At 34.0% G+C, this 26,098-nt stretch overlaps 1 protein-coding gene across 5 annotated transcripts in view; it reads left to right on the top strand.

Moving 5' to 3' along the window:
• Positions 1 to 26,098, top strand: part of LOC149084982 (peptidyl-prolyl cis-trans isomerase FKBP4-like) — a 46,673-nt gene that overhangs the window by 8,086 nt on the left and 12,489 nt on the right. For 4 of the 5 annotated variants that reach the window (XM_089232726.1, XM_089232725.1, XM_089232728.1 and 1 more), the window contains exons 2-7: positions 439 to 899; positions 3,336 to 3,599; positions 4,221 to 4,468; positions 6,479 to 6,562; positions 15,214 to 15,450; positions 17,717 to 17,902. In XM_089232726.1, coding sequence (XP_089088852.1) covers positions 443 to 899; positions 3,336 to 3,599; positions 4,221 to 4,468; positions 6,479 to 6,562; positions 15,214 to 15,450; positions 17,717 to 17,902 — 1,476 coding nt within the window. In that variant the 5' untranslated portion in view covers positions 439 to 442. Of the gene's footprint in view, positions 1 to 438; positions 900 to 3,335; positions 3,600 to 4,220; positions 4,469 to 6,478; positions 6,563 to 15,213; positions 15,451 to 17,716; positions 17,903 to 23,347; positions 25,105 to 26,098 lie in introns of those variants that run through there. The other variant, XM_089232727.1, reaches the window with a different exon arrangement.

Here is a 26,098-nt window from a genome sequence, read left to right as displayed (position 1 = left end):
CGGTTATCTTAATCTTGGTGTATAAAGAACTCTATGATGACCTTGCATTGCAATCAGGACGCCAGCTGGCTTTTTTATTATTTGTAAAAATGTGGCCAATTCAAAAAAAAAAACAAAAAGGGACGAATATAATAAATGAATATAATAAAATAGGATGAAACAATAGCATAATCTATGTACCGTTGGTACTTTGGTAAATGGATATAAATCATGTTTTGAGTATTTGGTCATTTATTTACTTGCCAAACGAAACATTTCATTTCGATTTGCCACAGTGATGATTGGCAGCAGGAACCCTGTGATTGCAGTTAATATCTGTTTTGGCAGGCTTGAAGGGGTAGTATTGTACATTGCTTTACCCAGGGAAGATGGTGGGAGGGCCATAGAAGGGCATTATATGTTTTGTTGGTTTTCACTATTTACTTGATTTCTTTTCAGCTTCATGGCAGACTTAAATACAGAACATGAGCAAAGTACATCATCTGATTCCATGAAAAAAAAAGAACTCTACAGCTCTCCAAACAAAGTAAATTCAAGTATTGAATGTGGTTCAGAAATACCTATGCAGTCTGTTATAGATGATGAATATTCTTTTGAGCAAGAAGATTCATCAGATATTTCATTCAATGTCGAAGAACAATCTTCCACGAAGCAATGTGATGAAGAAGAAGACAGTGCAGTCCTGACTAAAGAGTCAAATATAGTGCCTGAATCAATAGATATTTCTCCTTCTAAGGATGGAGGTGTCACAAAGCAGATATTAAGAAAAGGAAATGGATATGAGAGCCCTCAGTACGGCTATACAGTTTCAGTTCGTTACAATGGATATACTATTGTAAATGGTTCTGTGGAACCTCTTATTTGCAAAGAAGGAATCACGCAAATAGTCTTAGGAAAGGGTAAGATTTTCTTTATATCAGATATTATTGTAGCTTTGTGCTTTGTAATAGCTGATTTTTTTTAATCTTTTAAACTGTTTTGTCTGCAGATTCAAACTATGAATGTATTGGATAGCATAATTTGAACTTTTTGTGATTATTAAGTATCAAATTCTGATGATTATATACTGAGTTTTAAAACAAAGATTCAAAGTTGACTCCCTGTTGAGGGGGGGAGGGCAAGTTCATTGACACTTTTAGACAAACTAGAATAGGTTTAAAATTAAGTAATTTGCATATTTATGAACACACCGACAAATGACATTAGAAAGTTGTATAATGAAGATTAAATATCCCTGCATCCAGAAAGGAATCATTTGAGCACTATCTTGTAATGTGAAAAATACAAGTACAAGGCCACAACAGGCAAATTGCCTATCGAGGTGGCTGAGAAAAAGATGCCCATAACAAATATGGATGTCATATATTTCTAAAATACAGCAACCCAATTAAAAATTTGATTATAAAAACTAAAAACTATATATACATGTTAAAATATTATGCAATGCCCATAAAAAATATTTATGGTGGTTTTATTCTAAGCATGGATAGCTTCTCGATTTACTGTTACATGTTCATCATATTTTTTTTTAAATGTATCAAAATAGAACTTACTACCCTCACCCACCCCGGAGTAAGCTATTCCATTTATTAACAACCCTAGTAGAGAAAAATTCTCAGTGACACCACAACCTAGAATTGTCCTTTACCAATCGATAGTAGTGTCCCCTTGTGAAAGCAATCGATTTATGCCGTATTAATAATTCAGAGTCCCCATCCTATCCATTCCGTTGAAAATTTTGAACACTTTGATCATATCCCCCAACACCTGCATTCATCCAATGTAAACATATTTATAAAATGAAGTCTTTCTTCATAACTCAAGCCCTGTGTGCCAACAAGGACATGCGCAGCTCTTCTCTGCACCCCTTCAACCAAGTCTATGTCCCTCTGTAGGTATGGTCTCCAAAACCTTATAGCATACTCCAGTCCAAGACAAACTAAGCCTTGGAAAAAACAGAAAAATGACTTTAGGAGAATGCAGAGACATTTTTGAAAATGCAACCGAACATTCTATTTGCTATATGGAATTTTATATTTATTATTTTTTAAATAGAATGTGAAATTTTACTAATGAATACTTTTTCTTTACATTATTGCAACAATAGGGCAGTGGGAGGAACATTCTGAAATGACGCAATAAATGAATAAACTATTCAGTGATGGTTTTTTTTTTCAGCTTATATGCCAGATTGGTGCCAAAGAGATGTTTTGGCATGGGTGAGAATTTGGTTCCAAGCCCGGGCTAGCAAGCTAACCACTCGATTGCCAGGTGGCTGATGATTATATGTCTGTGAAATATATATGTCCTATACTCACAACACAGCCAAAGGAAGAGAGATGAGAGAATTGTCCGAGGATGATGTCACTCTCCACTATCCATAAAAAGGTTTTTAACAGCTGGCTGATGCGAAGATATATTTTGAAAAGAGAAAATTCAAAAAAATTTTGAATTTTCTCTTTCCAAAATATATCTTCACATCAGCCCGTTGTTAAAAACCTTTGTATGAGAGAATTGAATTGACCATTTCGTTTAAAAAGTGATATGCAGTAAAATCCTGATTATAAGCTTAGTTTAGACATCTGTGGACTAAACAGAGATTCAAGCTAAATTTTCAAGCTTCATAATGAAATTTTCCATGTGTGTAAACACAAGAGGATGATTATCTTAGGAGCTTTTGATTTTATTTGAGCATTCATTGGCAGAACTTCTCAGCTAGTGATCAATATGAGAGAGATTTTTTTTAATGGAACTTGATAATTTTTTTGTGCCAACAGGTATTACAGGAACCTACAACAGCAATCTACTTCAAAGACCAGTTGGAATCAGTTGAGGTTGAAAATGAATGGGTGGAGTTTAAGGAGTAATTTTTCTCTGTGTTGCATGAACCCTCTGTAAGAACCAAACACAATCCTCTTTAGTTCATGGATGACATTATAATTATCTTGATAAGTAAATGACATTCAGGAAGTGTAATAATAGGAGGAATTCATTAGCATTTATTGATGAAAGAGAAAGATGGAAAAAATGATACCAGATAGTTGGATCTAGGTTAGCAAATAATGTTGATGCTACTCAACATTGTTTTTCCAAGTTTGCCAATAATGTATGCAGGATGACTGTTTGCCCTCTCCACAGCAGGGTCTATAGTGGAGGGCACCATAAAGGTGTAGGACATTCAATGAGAGTGGTTGTATTCTAAGTAGGGATGAATCATGGGGTGATAAGGTACTTTGATTATATTTTTTTGGTAGTTTGAATATTTTTTTTGATACAATGTCAAAAATTGTTCAGATATGCATGTAAAACTATTTGAAATTCCTGTCTTTTTTCAGGGACAGTGGTACCTGGTTTAGAAATAGCTATTTCTAGCATGAGAAAAAATGAAGTATCATTGTTTGTTGTTCAGCCAACTTATGGTTATGGTGAGATGGGTATACCCAAAGTTATTCCTCCATATTCCATCCTATGTTTTGAAGTTGAACTTGTTGACTGGAAGTATGAAGACCTTTCGCCTAAGAAGGATGAGGGAATATTACGGAAAGTGATTGAAAAGGGTGAAGGCTCTCTTTTCCCTAATGAGGGAGCATCAGTAAAAAGTGAATCATTCATGTTTCTATCAGCGTAGTTCTTATTGAAGATGTTTTCTTTCCTTGATACAAGATTTTGAAAAACTGTTGGACATAAGTTGTTAAATGTTTGTATTTATCTTCAATTTGTATACATCTTCAATTTTGGTAAAACTGGTGGTGAAGGGAAAGAAAATTTTATAGCATATTTTTCATTGAATTTATTTGCTTAGTATAGGAAACAAATTTTTATATTTATCATTTTCATTACCACACACACATATGCATTCTTTAAATTTAATTACATTTATAAACAATGATTAAGACCCTTACTCAAAAAATTGATCTTTACATTGAGGTGAAAGATTAAGGAAGGAGAGAGACAATTGCTTTCTCAAAGTGAGCAAGGCTCTTGAAACATTATCTACAAACCAGCTTTATTTTCTTCCTATTGGAAAATAGTGTGCTTGTGTGCGAGAGAACTTTAAATTCCTTTTTTAAAATTATAAAATTAAAAAAAAAACTTTTCTAAGAATTGTATAAATTGTTATATTTTGCATATCACTAATGAATTTGTAGTATTTAATTATACAATTGTATTTCAGTTTAATTAGTGTGATTTTTAATACTATATTTTCTATTGTGTTATAGTTAAAATAATTGGCTATTCTGAAGGCTTGGTTTTTGATGATAGAGAAGTTGAATTCATTCTTGGAGAAGGCATCACAGATAATATTCCAGAAGGAGTGGAATATGCATTATTTAAATTTCGACAGAAAGAGACATCAATAATATACCTCAAGCCAAAATATGCATTTGATCCAGATAGATATCAAACATATCGTATTCCATCATACAAGACATTGGAATATCAAGTTAAACTTCTTTCTTTTGAAAAGGTATAAATGATTAATTTTTTATATTTTTTGCAGGGCTCAATCTTACTTTTCAGTAAAATGTCCTATTTTTGTCCTACTTTTCCTAGTTTTTACCTAATCCTATCTACAAAATTTGTGTAATTGGTTTCAATTGAGTAGGGAATCATCGATATATTATCAAATAGTACAAATGTTGTAGATTGCAATTAATGATTCTGCCAAAGCAGAAATTTTATCATTTTCAAGGTTATTTGGGCAGCATATGTGGACCATTTGGTTTATTAATTTTTAATTTGCTTAGTTTGAGGGTTCAACAAGTAGAGTAGTCATTAAAAACTTCTGTCCGGATGAAAAAAATAATTTTGTATATACTTTTCATGGTCTTGGACAGTAACTAACAGTCATCATTGAAAATTATGACGCACATTTTGTGTATAGGTGAAAACAGTTTGCATTACAAAGCACAGAACAAAAATCAGAAACACTTCCTCTAGAAGAAAGGAATGAGCCATTACCTCCTAGATATGAGGGTGCAGCCCTCCACAAGCTCATATTAATAATAGTAGGTATTGGAGAGCATGGGAAATGAAGATTAAAACTGACCAATTGGACCATCCACAAGAACTAAAGAAAGCCACTTTGTGGCTGAAAAATAAAAGTAAGATTTTTATTTTCAACTGTTGAGTTTCATATGTGTGTCAGGCCCTTCCAATGTATGAGACCCAAGGCAGCACCTTGTTTGCCTCTATAATAGAGATGCTATTGTTGCTGCTGCCTGGACTGCACAAAATTTGCTTTACCAGATATAAACTTTTGGTTGCATTAATGTGACTCAAATGTGTGTATTCAAGGTTGTCTTGTGTGTGACAAATTTGAGCCCTACCTCTTCCCTTGAGCCCCAAATAAAAAAAATTAGGGATAAGGGGGAGTCTGCATCAAAAAAAAAAAGAGACACATAACTATAAAATTTAAAGGAATTCTGTTAAGCCGGTATTACACTATAAAAGTTTGATTAAAGTTCATTTATAAAACTTGAAAGATGCAACCAATAGACGGATCAGTTAAGTTCGCTCAAATGTAACAGATGTGCTTATTGGTTATACATTTTCAAGTTTTATAAAAGAATTTTTATCAAAGTTTTATAGTGTAAAACTAAAATACCAAAATAAAAATATGAACATATTGACAAAGGTAGATGAGAATTTAGAATTAATGAAATAAATGACATGTTAAATCATGAAAAAGTATTATATGCATTTTATTTTTTGTTCTCATCTTACTTAATATATGCATATTTTTTTTATTTTCTGTTGCTAATTGTCTTAATTGTCTAATAATTTGTATTTGTAAATACTGATTATACACTTACAACTACTATGGGTCTTTCAACCCCTTGTGCTATAAGTGCTTTGATATATGGCAGTGATACAAGAGATATTGAATATTCTAATCTCATTCCAAAGGGTGTCAACCTTAATCACTGCACCCAGTCATGGCCTCCTAAGGGTATCTTGAACATAAAAAATTTAGTTAAAGTGTTTTTTCTTCTCTTGAAATTAATGATTCTATTCAAGAAATGTGAATAAAAAATCTGAAATGAGATTTTAAAAAAAAATATTCCCATGTATGAACAAACTCAAGGAATTGTAATTGAGAGATGTGATGTTTGAGGATATGCTTGATAACACAGAATTAGAAATAGCCATAAGTAGATTCCTACAGAATCATATAAATCTGACTTATAATATACAGTAACCCCGTTGTTACATCATGCATGCCACAAAGAGAAAGCATGGTATAACCAATGACTTTATCTAAATTTTAATTTTAACAATGATTCTAATATATTGTGTAACATTTCTGTATCAGCATACATTGGCGATCATAGCAGGGAATCAATCTTTATGATAATGCTTTATAACATGTATCAATGCATGAATGAAAAATCATGTAGTTCAATTTCATATTACTTTACTTCAAATGTGCATTTTTTTTTATGTTCTCATTTTCCTCTATCCCTATTAAATAAAGGCAAAAGATATCTGGGAGATGAACAGTGATGAAAAGTATGAAAAGTCTAAAGAAGCCAGGATGAAGGGTGTTAATTACTTCAAGGTAGGATTCAAATATTTCATTTTCCTCTAAAAAAAAGTAATCATAAATTATGAGAAACAGATGATTTCTGCATGGTTAAAATAGTTATCTGTCATAAATCTGCTTGCATCAAATTTAAAGCTTTTGTTTTTTTTAATATCATCAGAAAGAGTCAAGTATTCCTCCCTGATGTTGCAGTAAAATCTTTATAGAATAACATTAGTGTTATGTTTCTCAAAAAAGAATTATTAACAAATATTATACACAGCAGAACCTTGATTAACTGTGCGGAGTAAGTTTGAAGTCACCTTGTATATAGAGACCCTTGGTTAATAGAAACAATCCTTGAAAATATGTGAAATATAGAATGCTGCCAATTGTGTGAGTAAATTTATTTTCTCTAATGATAGCTTTTCTCTGTACATACCCAGTTCTCTGATTTTATGAGAGAGAGAGTGAGAGAGCTTATCTTAGAGATTTTATTTTTTCCTTAGATTTTTTGAGGAAACCCTGGTTCACAGGGAACAACTCATCACCAACCAGTCTTTTACTAAAGATCACTCATGCAAAATGACACCAGAGGTGGAAACTCCTAAAGCATATTGCTGTTTAAACTAACTGCTTCATGAAATGTGGTTTTTTTTTTTTAATGTGAAGTTTTTCTTAACTCAATCTTGCCATGAAATTTTTATAATTTCTGCTTGTCATTTCTGATCTCTGACCATCATTTTTCCAATACCACATTTCATATTGCTTGTGGAATATAGTATAGATCGATTCTCCAATTTTGAGTATTTTAATGGTTTATTTTTTTTTCCATTGACACTACACTTCTCTTCTGTTCATTAGTGAACTTTTCTTGGTTGCAACAATGGTACGTATATGAACAGTCATCTTTTGTCTAGTCCAGAGGTCTTCAACCTTTTTCTAGACGACAGCACTGCCTATACCCATCATCAAAAGAAGAACACCCTTACGGCAAGTTTGACTTGTGAATGCATGAAATCAGAATGATTTCAATCCTTGAATGGGATTTGTATGAGGTGTTTGATTGGAACATTGATCAAGTGCCCATGAGCACAAAATCGGACATGAGCATTGAGCACTTGGGTGCTTAAGGGAGCAACGGGTTGAAGATGCCTTGGTCTAGTCAAATACTTGGTTGATAGAGGTCGGTTAATTGAGGCTGTACTCTGTATGGAGCAAATGATGAATAAAAAATATATATTCATGCGGTATATAAGTATTATCTATACAGTAAACTATACAAAGAATATAACATAATTTTAAATAATTTTTACATGTGCATATTTGAAGGTGCATATAGTCTGAGTGGGTGTACACAATGCTGGTGATGAAAGAAAATAGTGCAAATAATTTGCAAGCTTTGTTAGCGTTATGTGAAATTGCATAATTGAAACAAGCAAATTTTTTTTTTTTCTGTAATTTTTAGTACCTTAATATAAGAAAGCAGAAAAGTATTGTATTCCACAAAATGCAGAGAGAAATGTGTGATTTCACTCTCCATTGTTCATATGAAGTACAAAAGACTGCATAACCAAGCACAGAGATGAAGATGAAGTTTAGAAATAAAATTCACATTCTCCTGTGGGGGAATTGAACTACCAACCTCTCACTGTCTGGACGAGTGCTCTACCATTAAGCTAAGATGACATATTTTTTTCCCTTAGAGCATATGTATGAACGCTGAATGGGACTGTGCGTGGGCAGCCCCCAAGATCTGCTAATAGCTCTTAATGATGTTAGCCTCCAGCCGGCTACATGTAGAGAAAAACTATGTCACTCTCTATTGTTCATACAAAGTAAGAAAGTTGGCATAACCAAGCAGAGATGATGAAGTTCAGAAAGAAATACACATTCCTCACGTGGAGAATTGAACCACCAACCCCTCACTGTCCATGCGAGTGCTCTACCATTAAGTTACAGAGGACAGATATTTTCTTCCCTTAGAGCATATGTATGAATAGACAGTAAAAGGTTGCTGGTTCCCCACAGAGGAATGTGAATTTTCTGTTCGAACTTAATCTCCTCTTGGTTATCCAAGCTTTTGTACTTTGTATAAACAGTGGAATGACATTGTTTCTTTATATGTTACCATCTGAGGGCCAACATTGCTAAGTTATTAACTGAGCTAGGAAGCTGTCCATGCGCAGTTCTATTCAGCATTCATACACATACTCTAAGAGAAGAAAATATTTGTCCTCTGTAGCACAATAGTAGAGCATATTCTTGGAGTATAGTATAGTATATTCTTGGACAGTGAGATGTAATTAAAACAACATGAGCTCTTCAATATCATTACTTAAAACCAAGAGTTTTTGCAGAAATAGAATTCCATGATTGCAATCTTTTTGAAAATTTGAATATTCAACATTCAATTTGACACTAATGTGTCAATTCAATTCACTCAGGTATAGGTAGTTGAACATTATCTGCAATCGTCCTAACTCTCAGGATGCTCAGATATAATTTATTTAACAGTAGGCAACCTCGTGGCCTTATCAGAGAATGAACTACTGGGGCTGCAACATAGCCTACATCCAGGGAAGCACGCAGGATTGACTTTTGTAAGGACCACAAGAGAATCGCTTCCAGAGAAATTTTGAGTTACCAACCTTTAAAAAGCATTTAAATCAACAGAAATTGATGTAAACAGCATATGAATGTATTTTCTTTTGATATTGTAATTTTTTGTACAAAAATATTTAATTTAATTTTTGATCGTCTTGGATGGGGGACACGAGACCCATGTGTTCCTTCCCATGTGTGCCTCTGCCTATATCCTGAATGTTTGAGCCTCTTAAGTTTTGTATTCTAAATGTTTTTTGAATAAACTCCTATTCATGAAACAAAACATCTCTAATATTGGTACTGTACTTAGCATTTGAAGAGCACCCGAGTGGCGTGGTGGTAAGATGCTCATCTACCACTTTGAAGGTTGCTATCACAGTCCTGGGTTTGAACCCAAGGGAGGATATGGATAAGATATTTTCCCTAATGAACTTGAGATGACCACCAAGAGACAGTGCCTTCATTTCCAATCCATCTCATTAATGGCAGTAAATTGCAATATAGCGATATGGCCAGAGTTGGTATTTGGTGAAATAGCAGGTGAATAATGAGAAAAAATTAAAAAAAAACAGAATGAAACGCCTCACCTTTTTTCAGAGGTTCAGTAGTAAAAAATTGTTGTTAGGATTAAATTTAGAATTTATATGCTGCATACGACTGCTTCCTGAAGATATTGGGAAGAAACTTTTCACTGATGAAAAATTAATAGAGCAGGGTAGAAAAATCCAAAAAAAATATTCATACTTTGCTATAAAATTGCTAATCCCCAATGTTCACATTCTATCCAATTTCTCATCCTTAGCTAGAGGGATGAGACAATTGGTGTTGACTGAAAAAATTAGTACTTTTGGTTCTCTACAGAAAAATTGCTCATATCTTCGAATGCAACCATTTGTGAAATGATTTCAACACTATGAACGAAAGAAGACATAGCCTTGCTCTGTGGCAGTTGTTATTTAGCCATGTCCATGCTAAAAGGTACTTTTAAACATCAATAGTTGAAGTACCGCAAGAAAAAAATTTACCTTGTTTGCACAATGGGCACCTCCAATTTCAATTAGGAAGTGCAGATTTTAAGGGGTCAAAAATAAAGAAATAGAATAGGAAGTGGTATTATAGCCCCATCAAAAGACACACACATACAAGCGAAATTTCGACCCATTCTACCACTTGACAAGTGAAGAGGGTTTGTTGAACTGCTGTTTTTTTTTTCAAAAAAACTCCTTAAGCTAATAACACTAAAAATGGGTGTTTTAAACTGAAAATCTCCTTCTTACAATCAATGCTAGTTTAAGGGAAAAAAATTGAATTTTAATCAAAAATTTTTGCTACATTTGCTGAGAAAGGAAAGAGTTTCGTTTGGAAAAATTACAGCCCCTGAAATTTTGCGGCCCCCCCTGCAACCGCACCTTTCACACCTGTCTAAGTCTGGGCCTGGAGGTGGCAACAACAGCTTTAGTAGACTAAAGCTAGTATTGGTTGTGTACATTATTGTAAAATAAAAAGATCTTCAATATCTCTTATTTTTCTGCAGATTCTAATTTATACAATTTTGAAGCTGTCCATTTTAGCCTTCAGTCAGTTTTTGAGTTTTTTATAGCGTTACTTGGTGTTTTAAAAAACTTATCTTCAAATTTTGGGCTGTTTCTGAAACAAATTAAATAATTTTCCATAGAAACCTATGGGAAATCACATTTTGGCTAACAAGCATGATTGAGAAATGAATCATCTTTGTTGGCCGAGATATCACCGTAGTTAAATTTGTTTCACTTTAATTTCAAGGAAACAAAAATAATTCCTGTTCTTAAAAGTACAGGGTGTTTCAAAAAGAATCACCTGATTTGAAATGTGTATATTACAAAAAATATTGAACTTAAGATTAGTTTTATATTACATGGCTAATCATAAAGTTTTTTACAAACCAAATTAAAGGTGCTCAATATATGTCCACCTTGGGATGCACAGCATATGTCTATATGGTAGTCAAATACGTCCCAAACTTTTGCGAGCATGTTTGCATCCACTGTTAGTGGATTTCTGTGGACTATGTGCAAAACTCTGTCGGATGTGCTCCACATTTTCGTCTGACATGCAGGGACAGCCAGGGGATTTCCCTTTGCACCCATGTTTCAGAATTGTTTATACCATCACCTAATGCTCTGAGCAGTAGGAAGTTCAACACTAGGGTATTGTCGATGAAAAGCACGATGAACAGTTGTTATGAACTCACACTTTGCGAAGCTTAGAACACAAAACGATTTCTGTTGTGCAGTCACAATCTTGACGAACACTGAAGTGGCTGCCGAAGGAAGAGCATTAGCGCTACCTGTCAGCAACTGCGTGAAACTTGAGATTTCCCTCTTCTTACCTATACATTATTCGATCAATACAGATTAAAAGCTGAATAGTTATGATTTTTTTTAATCAGATGATTCTTTTTGAAACACTCTGTATATTTTATAGTCAATGGTAGACCATAAAACATTAGGTAGACCTAAAAAATTATTTTCCACTCAAGATAGTGAAAATGATTTTGAAAAGACTTCAGTGATAAAGACTATGTTCCTAGTGATGATATTGATACAGACGAGTTCTCAAGTAGTGACTCTGAGAAAGATGACTATTGCTACATCTTCTTTGAATGATAACGATGCATAATAATAGAAAGAAAAAAATAAAATTAAAAGAAATAATAAACAAAAAGTTATCAGGTCTCCACTGAAACATGAACCCAGGCTTGAAGATTTGTGTCTTGCAAACCAGGCAAGCATGCTACCATATACATCACTGAAGACATGACCCTGCCTTCCTTATTTCACGCACTATGGCATGAGGCACTGAAGTATAGAGTCATTAGTAGCCTTTCTTAACTTAATATATACTCGTGCAAAATTAAGAGGATTAGCACATTATGTCAAATTTCTGAAAAACCAATGGACAGATTTTAATGAAATTTGATACGAATACAAAGAGAATATACAGATGCAACAGAGAAAGAGATATGCCATACAAAAGCCATAGTATGCACACATGATTGTCAGTAAAGCTCATCATTACAGGAACGTTCAAAATCCATGTTGCAAGATCAAACCGAAAATGAGTGTAATATGGGGTATGGTCCCCTCTCACAGTCATGCACAGCATGACAGTATACTGGACACAAGGCAGTTGAGGAGTCTTTGAGGCAATAGGTCCTACTCCTGCAGCAACACAGTTGTCAGCTGCGGAATGGTTCTCGGAAGGGGAATGGCGACATGCAATTGTCCTCCCAAGAGTGTCCCAGACATGTCCTATAGGATTTAGGCCAGCAGATCTGGCTGGCTAGTCCATACGATGAATATTCTTACTTTCCAGATAATTGTTGGCCAGGTGAGCTCAATGTGGACGAGCGTTGTTGTCCATGAACAGTAATTGAGGGCCAACTGCGCTTCTGGAAAGTCTAACATAAGGCTCCAAGATCTCCTCTCTATACCTCCTAGCAGTCAGGGACCCACTGTCAAACACATGGAGGGGTGTGGGGCCATCCATCATGATGCCTGCCTAGACCATGGCATCTCCATTACCATAGTGGTACATTTTCCTGATGTGAGAGGGATGGTATCGAGTCACAGGCTCTCTCCTCCGGATGAGGGTACGTCAAGAATCAGTGTCAAGGCTGAATCTCGACTCATCTGTGAAGAGCACATGCTCCACTGAAGTCTGGTCCAAGGCTAATGTTGTCTGTACCAGTGTTTCTTAACCTTTTTTTGCCCGTGGCCCCCATTGAACCATATTTTTTTCTCGTGGCTCCCCGCCTTACCCAGAGTCTTCAACTCTCATCTAGAAGCAAGATCCTTTATACGTATTGAAATGATTTTTTCAGTGAATTTATACTCAAGAAAATTTTGCTAAGAAAATTGTCCTCCAGACCACTGGCCTATAATTTATCGATCTCCCCGCTAGTCCGAGTTCTGTTCAGGACCGTCTCAACATGATGCCCTCAGGCAAAGTTATGCTATGGTAGTCCCGTACTTATCTGAAAATAAACAGCCTACATATTTCCTACTTATTTTCAAAATTAATTGTACTATACAAAATATCATAAAGTGGGGTCACTTATGGGCATGACCCCTCACAAAAGTGGGACTGACATAGCTGCAGCCCGGGGCCTGATATGGTTTTCATCAGTTTTTGTTTTTCACACTTTAATTTAATATAGAGAAGGGGTCTGTGAAAAATCTAGCCAGGGGCCTGTGAAAAACCCCATCCTAGGGAACTTGTTGCAAAATGTAGGTAGTGCGGCCCGGGTGGGTCCATGCCCTAAGACGGCCCTGGTTTTACGGGTGGTTTTGTTGGATTCTATAAGTGTATAGTCACTAATATAAAAGCTTTATTTCTTCACACCTTAATTTTTCTTCTCACCTCTCTGCAGCCCTCCAAACCACCTGTCATGGCCCCTTTCTCTATTTTCTTCTGCGGCCCCCTTGAAGTATCCCAGTACCACTAGGGGGCCATATGGCCTCAGGTTGAGAACCACTGGTCTGCACCATGCTAAACATGCTCCCTTGTGTGCTGCAGTGAGTGGGACTAAAACAACTGGTCTTCTGTCATAAAGCCCTTTCTCATGAAGCCTTCAGGCAACAGTAAACTGTGAAACTCGAGTTCCAGTAGTAGCATACAGCTCACGTAAGAGCTGTGATTCTGTAGCAGTCCTATGGCACTGCACTGAAAGTGCCAAATATTGATCCTCATTGGTCGTCATGGCTCTTTGACAACCTTGTCCAGGTCTTCTCAATATGGATCCAGTGTCCTGAAACTGTTTGCACAAATTGCAGATGACACTGGGCGTAACATCGAGCTCTGTAGCCACCTTCACTTGTGATTTCCCTGCGTCCAATCTACAGATGATTCTCTATCTCATTCCATCATCCATATGTTTATAGCTACTCATTTTATCTGATAGCTTATAAAATTTACCCAACTCTTGTGAGGAAACAGAGAATGTCGTCGAGGTGTATGAGCACACAAATCATGGGAAAACACTTCATGCACTTATCATCCCCTCCATGGTCACACCTTCTCCCACACGCACGTGCACACTTCTGTATTTGACACTGAATATTTGCATATTTCTTCGGTGGCATTATTAGTACCTTTGGTTAAGTACCTTTTGTGAAAATTGACACAATGAGCAAATTCTCTTAATTTTGCACATGAGTGTATATCAAGAAAAATATCTGTTTCCTTGATATCTTGGGCTGAGAAAAAAAAAGCCACCTATCTCTCTCAATAATTTGTATGTCACTGGTTGGCATGCCTAGCTTTTGAGTATATTAAAGCAATATCAGGGCGGTATTTACAGACATGGTTTAAACTTTATTCACATTTTTTTGATAAGAGATAGACACGGATTGTTTAAATTCAAGTTTTTAACCAATCTATGTTGATCTCTTATCCAGAAATTGTGACTGCAGTTTAAAACATGTTAGTGCATACAGCCCTCACTCTCCTAACTGATGTCATGCTGTGTCAAGATGGTGATGTTAGCAAATCAAGAAACATCTGTATTTTACTGATAACAATAAAAAAAAGGCAAACCTTACTGAAGTTGAAAGAGACTTATCTCTCTTTCTAAAAAAATTGTTTTCTATAAAAATGTTTTTTGAGATTCTGGTTGCTAACTTAAAAGTTTCGTATCAAAAGCAAAAAATTGTACTTTTTAAATTTAAAAAAAAAAATTCCCTTTAAATATAAGAAAATGTTTTAAGGATATTTTGCAAATTCGCATGTTTTCATAAAGAAATAATTACTCAAAAATCATGGGCAGTTTAGAAAAGAAAGTGGTTGTGCTTGTTAAGCATATAGGTCTATTCCAGATTCCTGTGTTATACTTATGTTAATCAAAATGGTTGCAAACAGCAATTATTATTAGTAATTGTTTCTGATTTAAAACATTGCTAAAAACTTGATATTGCTGAGAAGGGGTTTTTTTCATGTGCTGAAAATTTTCTTGCTTGGTTTTAAAACACTTTAGGTATATATACTGTATATTCAAATCTTTCAACTTAAGCCAAGTCTAAGCCTCTATGTTTATGTATCAGGAAGGTTATTACAAAGTTGCACTGAGGCAGTTCAAGAAGATTATTGCTTGTTTAGAGAAAGAGCCAGGAGTATTGCCTGAATCTGAGGAATCAAGACGCTTGTTATTGGTTGCTGGATATAATAACTGTGCAATGTGCTACAAGAAATTAGGAAATTATATAGAGGCAACAAAATTATGCGATAAAGTACTGGTTTTAGATCCAGAAAATGAGAAAGCTCTGTATCAAAGAGGACAGGTGATATTCTGTTAACATTTTTTTAAACATTTAACACTAATGTAATGTTTAATCATTTGCTTTAGAAATTGATTTATTGTTGTGCATTACAACATTTTCTACAATAACTTTGAGCAAACAACAATTTGAAACACTCATACTGAAATCATATGTTTATCACACATTATTTCTACTTTCAATGTATTCAGCCATCAAATATACATAACAATCATTATAAATTATAATGCAGGTCTGAGCAAACAATGAAAACATTTGATAAACTTACATGTGCAGTTCATAAAATGAGCTAGTCAGAAAGTCTGATTTTTTCATGTCTGCAATTTGCAGCTGTCTTTTTAAAAAATTCTTTTTGAGCATATCCACTATAAAAAGTTACATGAAGTAGAATAATCCTCCCCCCCAAAAAAAATGTAAAAATAATTTTTTCATGTTTATTTCATAAAATTAAAATATCTTGAAAGTTTTTTTTTTCTTCAATTATAACATCGGAATAAAAATACATTGCATAAAAAATGCAGTAGTTTGTTATAACAAGAGCTTACATTTGCGGGAAAAAATGTTGCTATATAACAAACTTGAAGTAAATTTAGAATTTTCGCTTTGTCAGGAATGATAGAACATTCCAGCTTTATCTGCATTACAAATGTCTTTTTAGATAATTTAATTGTGATGTTAACAAAAATGAATGAACAGAATGATAATCTTGAATTATTTTGTGGCTAACAGTAGTTCGTTCTTCAAACCATTTATGCATTGAAGTGCTTTCCGAATATTTTCAAAATGATTTAAAAATATAAATTTGAGTTATAAAAGTTTGACTATATCAATTGAACAATTTTAAGATGTACATGAATGACAGGAATTAGCAGTTTTTTCAATGTAATGATTTATACCAAGTCGCATATGGATCATTCTCACAAAATTGAACAAAAAAAACTAAATGTCAACCAAAAAAACCCAAAAATATTCTTATGGACACTTCTTCACCTGCTGATAAATGAAATATAGTCAGCAGCAAAGTTTATCCAAAATTAATAGTGAAAAAATTTTATTTAAGTTTAACCATGAAGTTAAGTTCAACCAAGAAATAGGCAAATCCGATGTGGCATTTTGCCTATTTCAGTGTTTAACTTAATATTTATGCTTGACACTCACAACAAGTTCCCCATATAGTTTGATATTTTATTTTCAACTCGGACAAGCACTGATACTCTGAATAATTTTTTTGTCAATTGCATTTTTATTTTTTTTATGTGTGTTTCTTGCTCTTTTTCTGTCAATGCTATAGGGACAACAGATTTCTAATTTGTCTCTGTTTTGCTAGAGCACGAGTTGCATTATGAAAATCATTAGATGAAACATTACTGCTGCTTGATGATGCAGCCAAGAAATTTGGATTTTTTTTTCTCCCCCCCCAACTTATGATCAAACCTTCCTTCTGGTTACCTAATGCCAGAAGAAAGACATGTAAAAAAAAGTAGCCAGGCGAAGGACATTTAATAAAAACACTAGCCTCATTTTTTTCTGAATAAATCTAATTTGTGAAGTGACTTACAACTCTAACTAATTTAAAAGGAAGTTCAAGTAATGGCTACATTCTTCTCTTAACCTTTCCAAAGCAAAATTTCATAGGTGGCTACTGGTGTTGTAGTTTAAAACCAATAGTTGTATTTAAAACCAATGTTTTTCAAGTGTCACAAATGGAAAAACAAAAGCTGGGGAAAATTTTCATTTGGCTGTAAACTATTGATAAAAAATATTTTCTGGTCCTAAAAATATATATTATTGAAAAAATAATTGTTTTCTGATAGAAAGTTATTTTAAAATTTAAAAAATGAGCTAGGGACAGCTAGGAAAAGGACATTTCCTTAAGAAATAAAAATTTATTCAAGCGAATTCAAAAAATCTATTGATGAAAAAATTATAGATAGAATGGCGACTTGTTAGAAACACAAATATAAATAGAAAGTGGCAAAAAAGCAAATTCTGTGCGAAATATATTAAACGTAAAAACTGCTGTGGACACAATTTAGACCAATTCTGTGAGAATCACCCACATACAAGCATAATTATCTTTCAAATTGAAGCATCCCATCTTTGAAGCAGTTGTGCTGCAATAAATAATATGATACAGTGTGATTGTTAAAAAATTGAAAGTAAATCTAATAGTATTTTTTTACCTAGTGAAGCTTAATCAGCTTACTCTGTTGTGAAATCATTTTAGTCTTTTGAAGTGACTTATATTACTGTTTGTTTTCGGTTTCAGTGTCATGTGCTTACAAATGATTGTGATGATGCATTAGAAGATTTTCAAAAACTTCTGAGTTTTAAGCCTGAAAGCAGTCTTTACAAAAAATCTATTGAAATGTGTCGTGACAAAATGAAGCAACAGCATATAAAAGATAAGGCATTGTACAGCAACATGTTTGGAAAGTTGGCTTCTAATAAATAGGTGAGTAGTTTTATATACAAATTGCTTTTGTTTTCAATGAAAGAGTTTTTATGCATTATGATGAAATTTTACGCATTCTATTTCACTATATACTTACACCGTAGAATCTTTTTCATGAATTAGATTAGAGAGATTATGGTAATAAATTGCATCATTTGCTTCAAAATTGTATCTGACATTTTACTTTAGAATTTAATTATTAAGTTGCTTTTTTTTCCTTAATGTTTCATAAGGAATTTGTTGTAAAACAATATTAATATACAGGGTGTTTGTGAAATATTTTATCAAAATAAGAAGAAGGTGATAGCACCCATCAAAGTAAACAATATGAGATCAGAGAAATTCTTAAAGTGGCATCCAAGCATGGGCGGAGATACGGTACTGGCAAACACACTGGCAAATGGTACGATACACACAAATGAAAGACTGCACATCTGCTTGTAGATTCCCTGTGTTGTGTTCTATCTTGTCTGCTGCTATTAAGGTGGTGGTAAAATGTTTAGAACAACCAAAAACCGCTATATCTTGAAACCTTTGGATGTAAATATATGAAAAACTTTTGAGTGATAATAACAAGTAGAACCAGTGACATCATAGTCAATGGGTGCTCAAGCACCCCCAGAAATCAAAATCTCCTATATAAAGAATATATATAGGTCTCAATGACTTCTGATGCCTCTGAGCCAAGTTTTTGACGCATATCAGTTTTAGGCACTTTAAACCGTGATTTAAACCGTCACATTAAAAACGGCCGTCAAAAAATGTCACAAAACCTCAAATATTGCTTTTCAATATAAAAATTCCCATTGGAAATACGCACATTAATTGCATGTAATGCTTAAAATGACTATGTTATACAAAGAATAAATACTCAATATGATTGTAAAATAATTTTATACTCTCTGCAGAATTATTTTGGATAATATATATGGGGTTTTTTTCTTATAAAATATGCAATTTGAATAGAGCATAGCATAAAAGCTGAAGGAAAAACTATGGAACTATTTGATATTCTGCAATTTGATTTTTCACCTTCCAAAATTTCTTTAACTGCTTATAGTTATTACATATAGATATAAAAATCTGCTGTACTCTTTTTATAACACACAGATAGGTATTTAAAAACTTCTTTTACACCATATATGTAGTGCTGATTTCTTTTATTAAATTATCTAGATAATCACTGCTACTTAAACAATACCCTTATATTGCATAACATTAGAATATATCTAGCAATCAAAATACTAAATTGTAGGACTAAAATTAATTTGGAAGCGCTGACTTGTAATATGATGCTTAAGAAACTCCTGTAACTTATTCTTAGTACAAAAGTAAAAAATGGCTAAGTTTGACTATGATATGGTATATTTACTAGCATTTATATAATGCAATGTTTTTCCAATTGAAGCTGTATCTAAACATGCAAAAAAATACTTTGGGTATGAAGTACTTCCAGCTCTGTTTTGATTGAAAATACTCTTTAAAACCCATGATTTATACAACCTGACCTAGAATATTTTTAGGTGAGAATAAATGAGTTTAATTAGTGTATTAACAGATGCTGCATGAGAATTTTTAATATGGGATAAAATTTTGGGCAGATCAGAATATTTAAAATATCAAAATACATACTTTGTGCTCAGTAATTATAATTCAAAATATAAAACACTTCAATCTACATTAAAGTAAGTGTTTTGTTATTTAACATATCTATCAGGTTAACAAAAACTATTTGACAACATTGGCAGTAAGTTTTTGGCTGTTTTAATACTGAGCTAATTTCTGAGGTCAAAACCTAACCTTTATTTCCTATCACACATATCTTGAATAAACATCTCTATTTCGCTAAGCAAATTGAACAGGTAATCAGTAGTGTAGATAAATGTACCATAAAAGAATATATTATCTGTTCTAGAGCCTTTGTATGTCGAAAAATTCAAAATTGCAAATTGTAATCAATATATTGTTTTAATTGTAATAAATTAATGTTTAAGAATAAAACATTGTAATATGCAAAAAAGTATGTTTTTCATCATGTTGTACCTATTGTGTTTAAAACATTATCCAAAATTATTCATTTAGGTTTTTGACAGTTTAAACCAGTTTTTCACACTTGTCATGTCAAAAACCATGTAAACATTTAGTTCTGCTCACAGAACTAAATGTTTACATTTTCCAAAGAAAATAATTTTGACGAGTGCTGCTCTGCTTCAGGAAAAAAATGTTGAAATTATAGTTATGAAAGTCAATAGCTGGAAAGTCAAATTCTAGAAAAAAGTTATAAGGACAAGTTGAAAATTAGGTGCAAAAAAAAATTATATATAATAAACATGAACTATTACTATATTTTTCTCTATAATCCTTATCATTCGAGATGCCACTGATTGAGATAATCCATATAAAGCTTGTTGTGGAATCTTCTTGTAGGTTTATTTGATGACTGCTGCAAAATCATGTTTATGGTTATTTTCACATTTTGTGAGCCAAAATGACCTGCAAGTGTTTTACAGGATTAACAAAAGTGTGTATGGTGAAAAGTTACTGAGTACTATTTAAACTGACAGTACCCCAAAAAAAAAGAAAACTTTTGGCCTGATGACCATAGTAGTGGGGGGGAGGGGCACTATGAGTTGTTATCGTGCCCGCAACAACCCTTTGTGTGTCTGTGAGTAATTCTCCTAAAAAAAATATATACACTAAAGCATTTTAACCCTAACAATTAAGTCACAAAAAAAAAAGGAAATATGTCAACACACAGAGGTTTAAGGTACTTAAGGTTATTTAATTTTTTTGAATTCATATTTTCATTGTTTCACAAAATTAGACACACAAAAAAAAATATTTCCGTCTTCAAAAGTGTTTCAACTATAAGTAAAAATCAAAACATAAACAAACAATATTTCAGTCCTTCTCAAGACCAAACATATTTATAAAATAAACACAAAAAAAAATTATTTCTGACCCCTTAATTTTTCTTATTGGTACTAACGCAACATATTTGGGTGCCTAAAACTATCAATTTGCCTGACCTCTCGAAATACAAAATTGAAAAAAGGAAATTTTTACTCACAGTCTCCCATGCTGGTTACAGCATCTTTGAAAACCAGATTTCTGATGGGACAGACAGATCATGACAGTTCATTTCGATTTGAACCTATTATAGTCTCCAAAGAGCCTTCCTCGACGAGTATGGACTGCTTGCCACCAGACACTTGACTTGAAAGATTAATGTCCTCTGTACCTGTGTGCTGAGGCGATGGTCCGTGCACATGCTTTTCAAGTCGGAGCACCACCAAAAGTTCTCCAGTTGTGCTACCACTCAGGGTAGTGTGGACATGGACAAAGTACCAATCCTTGTACTGGACTGCAAGAGACTGCTGCTGGGCTTCATCTTTTTTGGCATGACTGTTAGTTGCTCCTGGGTTTCTCCATATGGTACGAAGATGATAGAAGGTAAACCTTCTTCCTGGTTCACTACCGCTCGGGGTAGTGTGACATCACTGACGATTCTGCATACTGGCTTGTAGTTATTTTTCCTGAACTTACATCTTCAAGAAATCCTTCCCTCGTTACAACTTTTGGCAGTTTAGAACTAATAGGGGTTTGAGTGACTTGGGACTATAAGTTTTGGGGGATCTTCAAGTTTCGTGGGGGGGGGGGGAACTTTTATTCGCGAGGGACCGATGGGCGGGGCTTGAGAAAGCGCACCCTCTAATTCGTCGCGCAAACTTCGTCATCCAAACTTTTATCCAATTGTATCACAACCAAAACTGAAACATGAAACCAAAAGAAAAACACCATGGGGTAGATTTGAATAAAACGAAAGGGCTTTCACAAAGATTTTAACGACAACAATTTTCAATATAAGATTTCCGGAATTAAACACATAAATATTCATCAAAATCAAAAAGCATTAACATCATTGTGTGGGGAAAAAAATTAGCTTTCCAACGATACTCGACACTGTATATAAATATTCTTGTTTCGTGACATGCCGAAAAATTTAAATCTAGACAAAGGAAATTCTTTAAAAAAAATTCAAATTCAACACTTTCTCGATGACAGAGAATAATTTCAAGCATATAACATTATTTCAAAAAGTTTCTCTCCCTCACAATATTTTACATCACAAGCCTTTTTTTTATTTTTTTTTTATTTAAGCATCAGAAACTGTGGAGAGAAAAGGGAAAAAAATTAAATTTTAAAATTGAAAGACTAGCACGGTCTCAAACTTATATTAACTCTTGATTAACTAAAAAAAATGTTTGTTTCCCTTTTTTTTAAAAAAAAACCATCGACTCGGAATATGCTGAAGGTGAAAAATCGGCTTTTAAGAAAAAAAATTCAATGGGTTACGAACGACGAGAGAGAAAGAAAAGGAATCTTCCTTTTACATGTGCCAGAAGCATTTATGCGGGAACAAGAAAACTGACTCATCAATATGGCGATGATATCTTAGATTATCTGTGAATCATTCTCTCACAAAAGAAAGGATATATTATTCAAAAGATCACACATTTTCTCGTTCAATTTAACTCAGAATTTCCCAAAATTTTACAGGAAGAATCAGCTCAAAAGATTGAGATGTCAAAGCAAAGCATTTAATATTTAGGATTTTCCGACAAACACATACAGTGTGATGCATAAAGAGTGTGTGTCCACTCTATACAAACGATCGGTGGTTCAGATCTTGGACGTTTTAGAATATCAGACAGAATGATAACACAAGGAGAAAAAATAAATATATATATATATAGACAACCACAAAATTCATCTCAGCCTTCCACAATAGAAATAAAGACAGAGCTCAGTAATTATTTACACGCAAACACAATCATCTCTACATTTAGCAAATTACACTTATGAGACATGACTATTCTGGATTAAAAATGTCAGGCTTATTTGTCAAAGGAGGGGAAAGTGTCCTACTTTTCCCACCTTGACAAAAGGACTTCTGGCTGGCCATTCAAGGAGTTTCACTGAACTAGCTTCAAACCAAGACTTTTGGACTTTGAAACATATACAGAAACATTTCCCATTGAGACAAAAGTTGTCCAAAAGTTATGAGAGGAGCCTCAGAAAGTATGTTTTCTGCCAAAATGTATTGATATGTCTTTGAATTGATTTTAATAGCTTAACCCAAGCTATTTGGCATTTTCCCTTGGAATACAAAATCTCTACTAACCATCACTGATATACTTCCGAATTGGCATTTCTGCAAAATGGCTTTGTCATGGCACAGGTTATGCCAGTAATATTTAAAACCGTCTCAGGTCCATCTAAGTAAAATTTTTTCTCATCAGAAAAACATCCTCATCCCACTTGTCACCGAAAGGTACACATTGTTTGGTGAATTTAACTCACGTTTGTCTGTTTTGTATTTATCAGAGGGTGAGGAATGTACTTTTTTCCAACATATTTTAAACTTTATCTTTTTTAACACAGGTGCAGTCCGACTTGTGCAAGACATTCCTTCTGATTATAGTTGTATTCCTTCTGAATTGCACCAGAGACTTTTTTAACACAAACACTGAGAATAATCCTCTTTTTCTCACAAGTAGAAAGAGAAGGAGAACTTGTTCAAGCTTTCGGCCAATAATTCTCAAGTTCATGTATGAAACCGCAAACAGCAGTCTTCAATATTTCAATTCTGCCCAGAATTTTGTGACCAGACATCCACTTTATCCGAGACCAAGTATTTTGTCCTTTTGATTTCTGATAAATGTGTTGTCTTTGTATTTTCAGAATAAAATTCAATTTCACAACGTGTGACTGATCAAAATAGTCTAGGCCAGTGGTGCACAAACCGTGGGTTGCGACCACTCATGGGGTCGCGAGAGATTCTCCAAAATAAAAATTTCCAAATAAGAAATTCATTTTCATTTACAGATATGTCAAAACTAAAGAATGCCTTTATTCAGCTGAGCTAATTACCATGTGCAATGTAATTTTAACAAATACTACTTGTGCAATAATGAATATTATCTGCTCCATCCTGCCAGAATCACAAATGTGCAGTGTCCTTGCAAAAAAAAAAAAATGGGAAATATGGTTTGAATGTTTACTCTACCCATGTTACTCTATGGAAGTTTTTTTCAATAGGGCGTTATTAAAATATGCGTGTGTGTTACATTCGCGTTTCAAGCACAACTTGGATAGCAAACTAATATCAATCCACACAGTCGACAGGACCAAGACGACGTTTTAATATCACATGAGAACAGGTGATGAGACGCTAGAGGTGCTGAAGCACACCTTTCCCACAATTTAGCACATGACTATGATTGAGAGATCAACTGGAGCTTGCTGTAGCAGGACAAAACTCCTTTATGACTAGATAATGGTTTCAAGAGGAAGAGAAGTAAGTAAGTACAGAGGCGTAGCCAGAAATTTCGTTCGGGGGGGGGGAACCAAAGTGATAGAACAATAGATTTGGCCATCTTTTTCCCTTTTTTTGGTCATTTTCTCACATTTCGGGGGGGGGGGGACCAGACCCTCAAGTCTCCCCCCTCGCTACATCCTTGAGCAAGTAAGAAGTGAGTATCTCTTTGTACATCCAGTATTTAAACAAGAGCATTCCCATAATGCCTCATAACGGAAACTAATCACAAGGACAAAGGTATAACGCTGAACTCTGCATCAGATTTACATATCTTCATGAGAGAGAATTAATATTGTACAAAATATATCACAGAATCTGGCAACAACACAAATACAGGAAATTGGAGATCTGGCCAGGATCCACAACTTTTAGGCCTATTGCAAATTGTATAAGCTCATGACATTATTGACCGTGAGATGGTCCTAGGACCTACTGACGACGTTAAGGTAAAATTATTGCACATTTGTATATATAACACTTTGCAGAACAACTATATTATACAACACAAACAGTTAATTTCTCAACACAATAATTCAATAATTCTGAGTTTGACGATGACTCCCCGTGTAAATCCACTGGACTTCCCATCATAATATCAGCAACTACCGGGCCCCCTCACATTATATAATAAGGTCAGTCTAGGTCACGGGACATATGGGCAGCTTATGTAGGGGGGGGGGTCAATGAAAAATTTTTTGGTCAAAAGGGTGTCACGCTTCAAAAAGTTTGTGCACCACAGGTCTAGGCTTTTACACCAACATAAAAAAAATGGAAATTTCTCTCCCCAGTGTCAATAAACACGTCTTTATACTTTTTCCAGAATTTGACTTTAAGTTCATTTCAACAATTTTTCTCTGAAGTAGTGTAAACTCATCAAAGTTATTTTCACTGGAAAATGTTAAGTCCTACTTGTAATTATCACTCTAAAATTTTCATACATTTATTTCCACAGGTTTTCAAGATATGGCAGTTTTTTGGTTGTCCTTAAACCTTTTTCTACTGCCTAAGATTCTTTCTTTTAACTATTTCTTCCAGACTTCACGAGGCATCTCATACATGTTCTGGAGATGTCTTACTTCTCTGGCAAGGCAGAATTGATATCTTGTGTTTGTTGAACATGTTACAAAGTTACTCTTTTGTGACATCTTGAATGGAATATGGCACTAGGTTCTTTTGTAAATATTGCGTCTTGATGGCATAGGCGGTGATAGACTTGAAAGTCTGGGGGGGCATGATGATGATGATGTCAATTCATATATATACAAATAGGATAATAAAAATATACAGTCGGCTTTACCTTTGATTCTGGGGGAGCACTGCCCCCATGCCCCCCATATCTCCACCCATGCTTAACGGGTACTGTTGCCCCTCTAATTTGAGGAAACAGTTTACAAACACTCTGTATATAGTTCATTTTATTGTAACAGCTACTACATGATCACCTTAGTCCCCTTTGTGATTTTTCCATCATTTCTAAAATTTAATTTTTTATCATATTGATGGGCCCAGTTAAAAAAGGCAACAACTCAGAAAATTGCATTTTTGAGTTATGCTTGCCATGAGAACAGTGGAAAATGCCTCTACATATTGCAAAACAGCAACAACTTCCAACTCTGCTTATATGATCCCTACTTTAATTAAATCTGAGTTGATTTCCATTCAGTTCCATGCAAAGTGAATCTTTAAAATACAGATATTTCAAAACATAAAATTTTGAGTTTTTCTTTTTCAACTGGACTGTTGATATTATTTGAAGTTATTCTTGTCAAAAATAAATAAAATTAACAGTAAGTTATTGAAAAACAGATTTCAGG

The sequence above is a fragment of the Pholcus phalangioides genome, unplaced genomic scaffold (genome assembly GCF_987345545.1).
Source record: "Pholcus phalangioides strain wild (caught in Gottingen) unplaced genomic scaffold, Ppha-v1.0 ptg000007l_1, whole genome shotgun sequence".
In the NCBI taxonomy this organism is placed as follows: domain Eukaryota; kingdom Metazoa; phylum Arthropoda; class Arachnida; order Araneae; family Pholcidae; genus Pholcus; species Pholcus phalangioides.
This window is presented reverse-complemented; position numbering and strand designations above follow the sequence as displayed.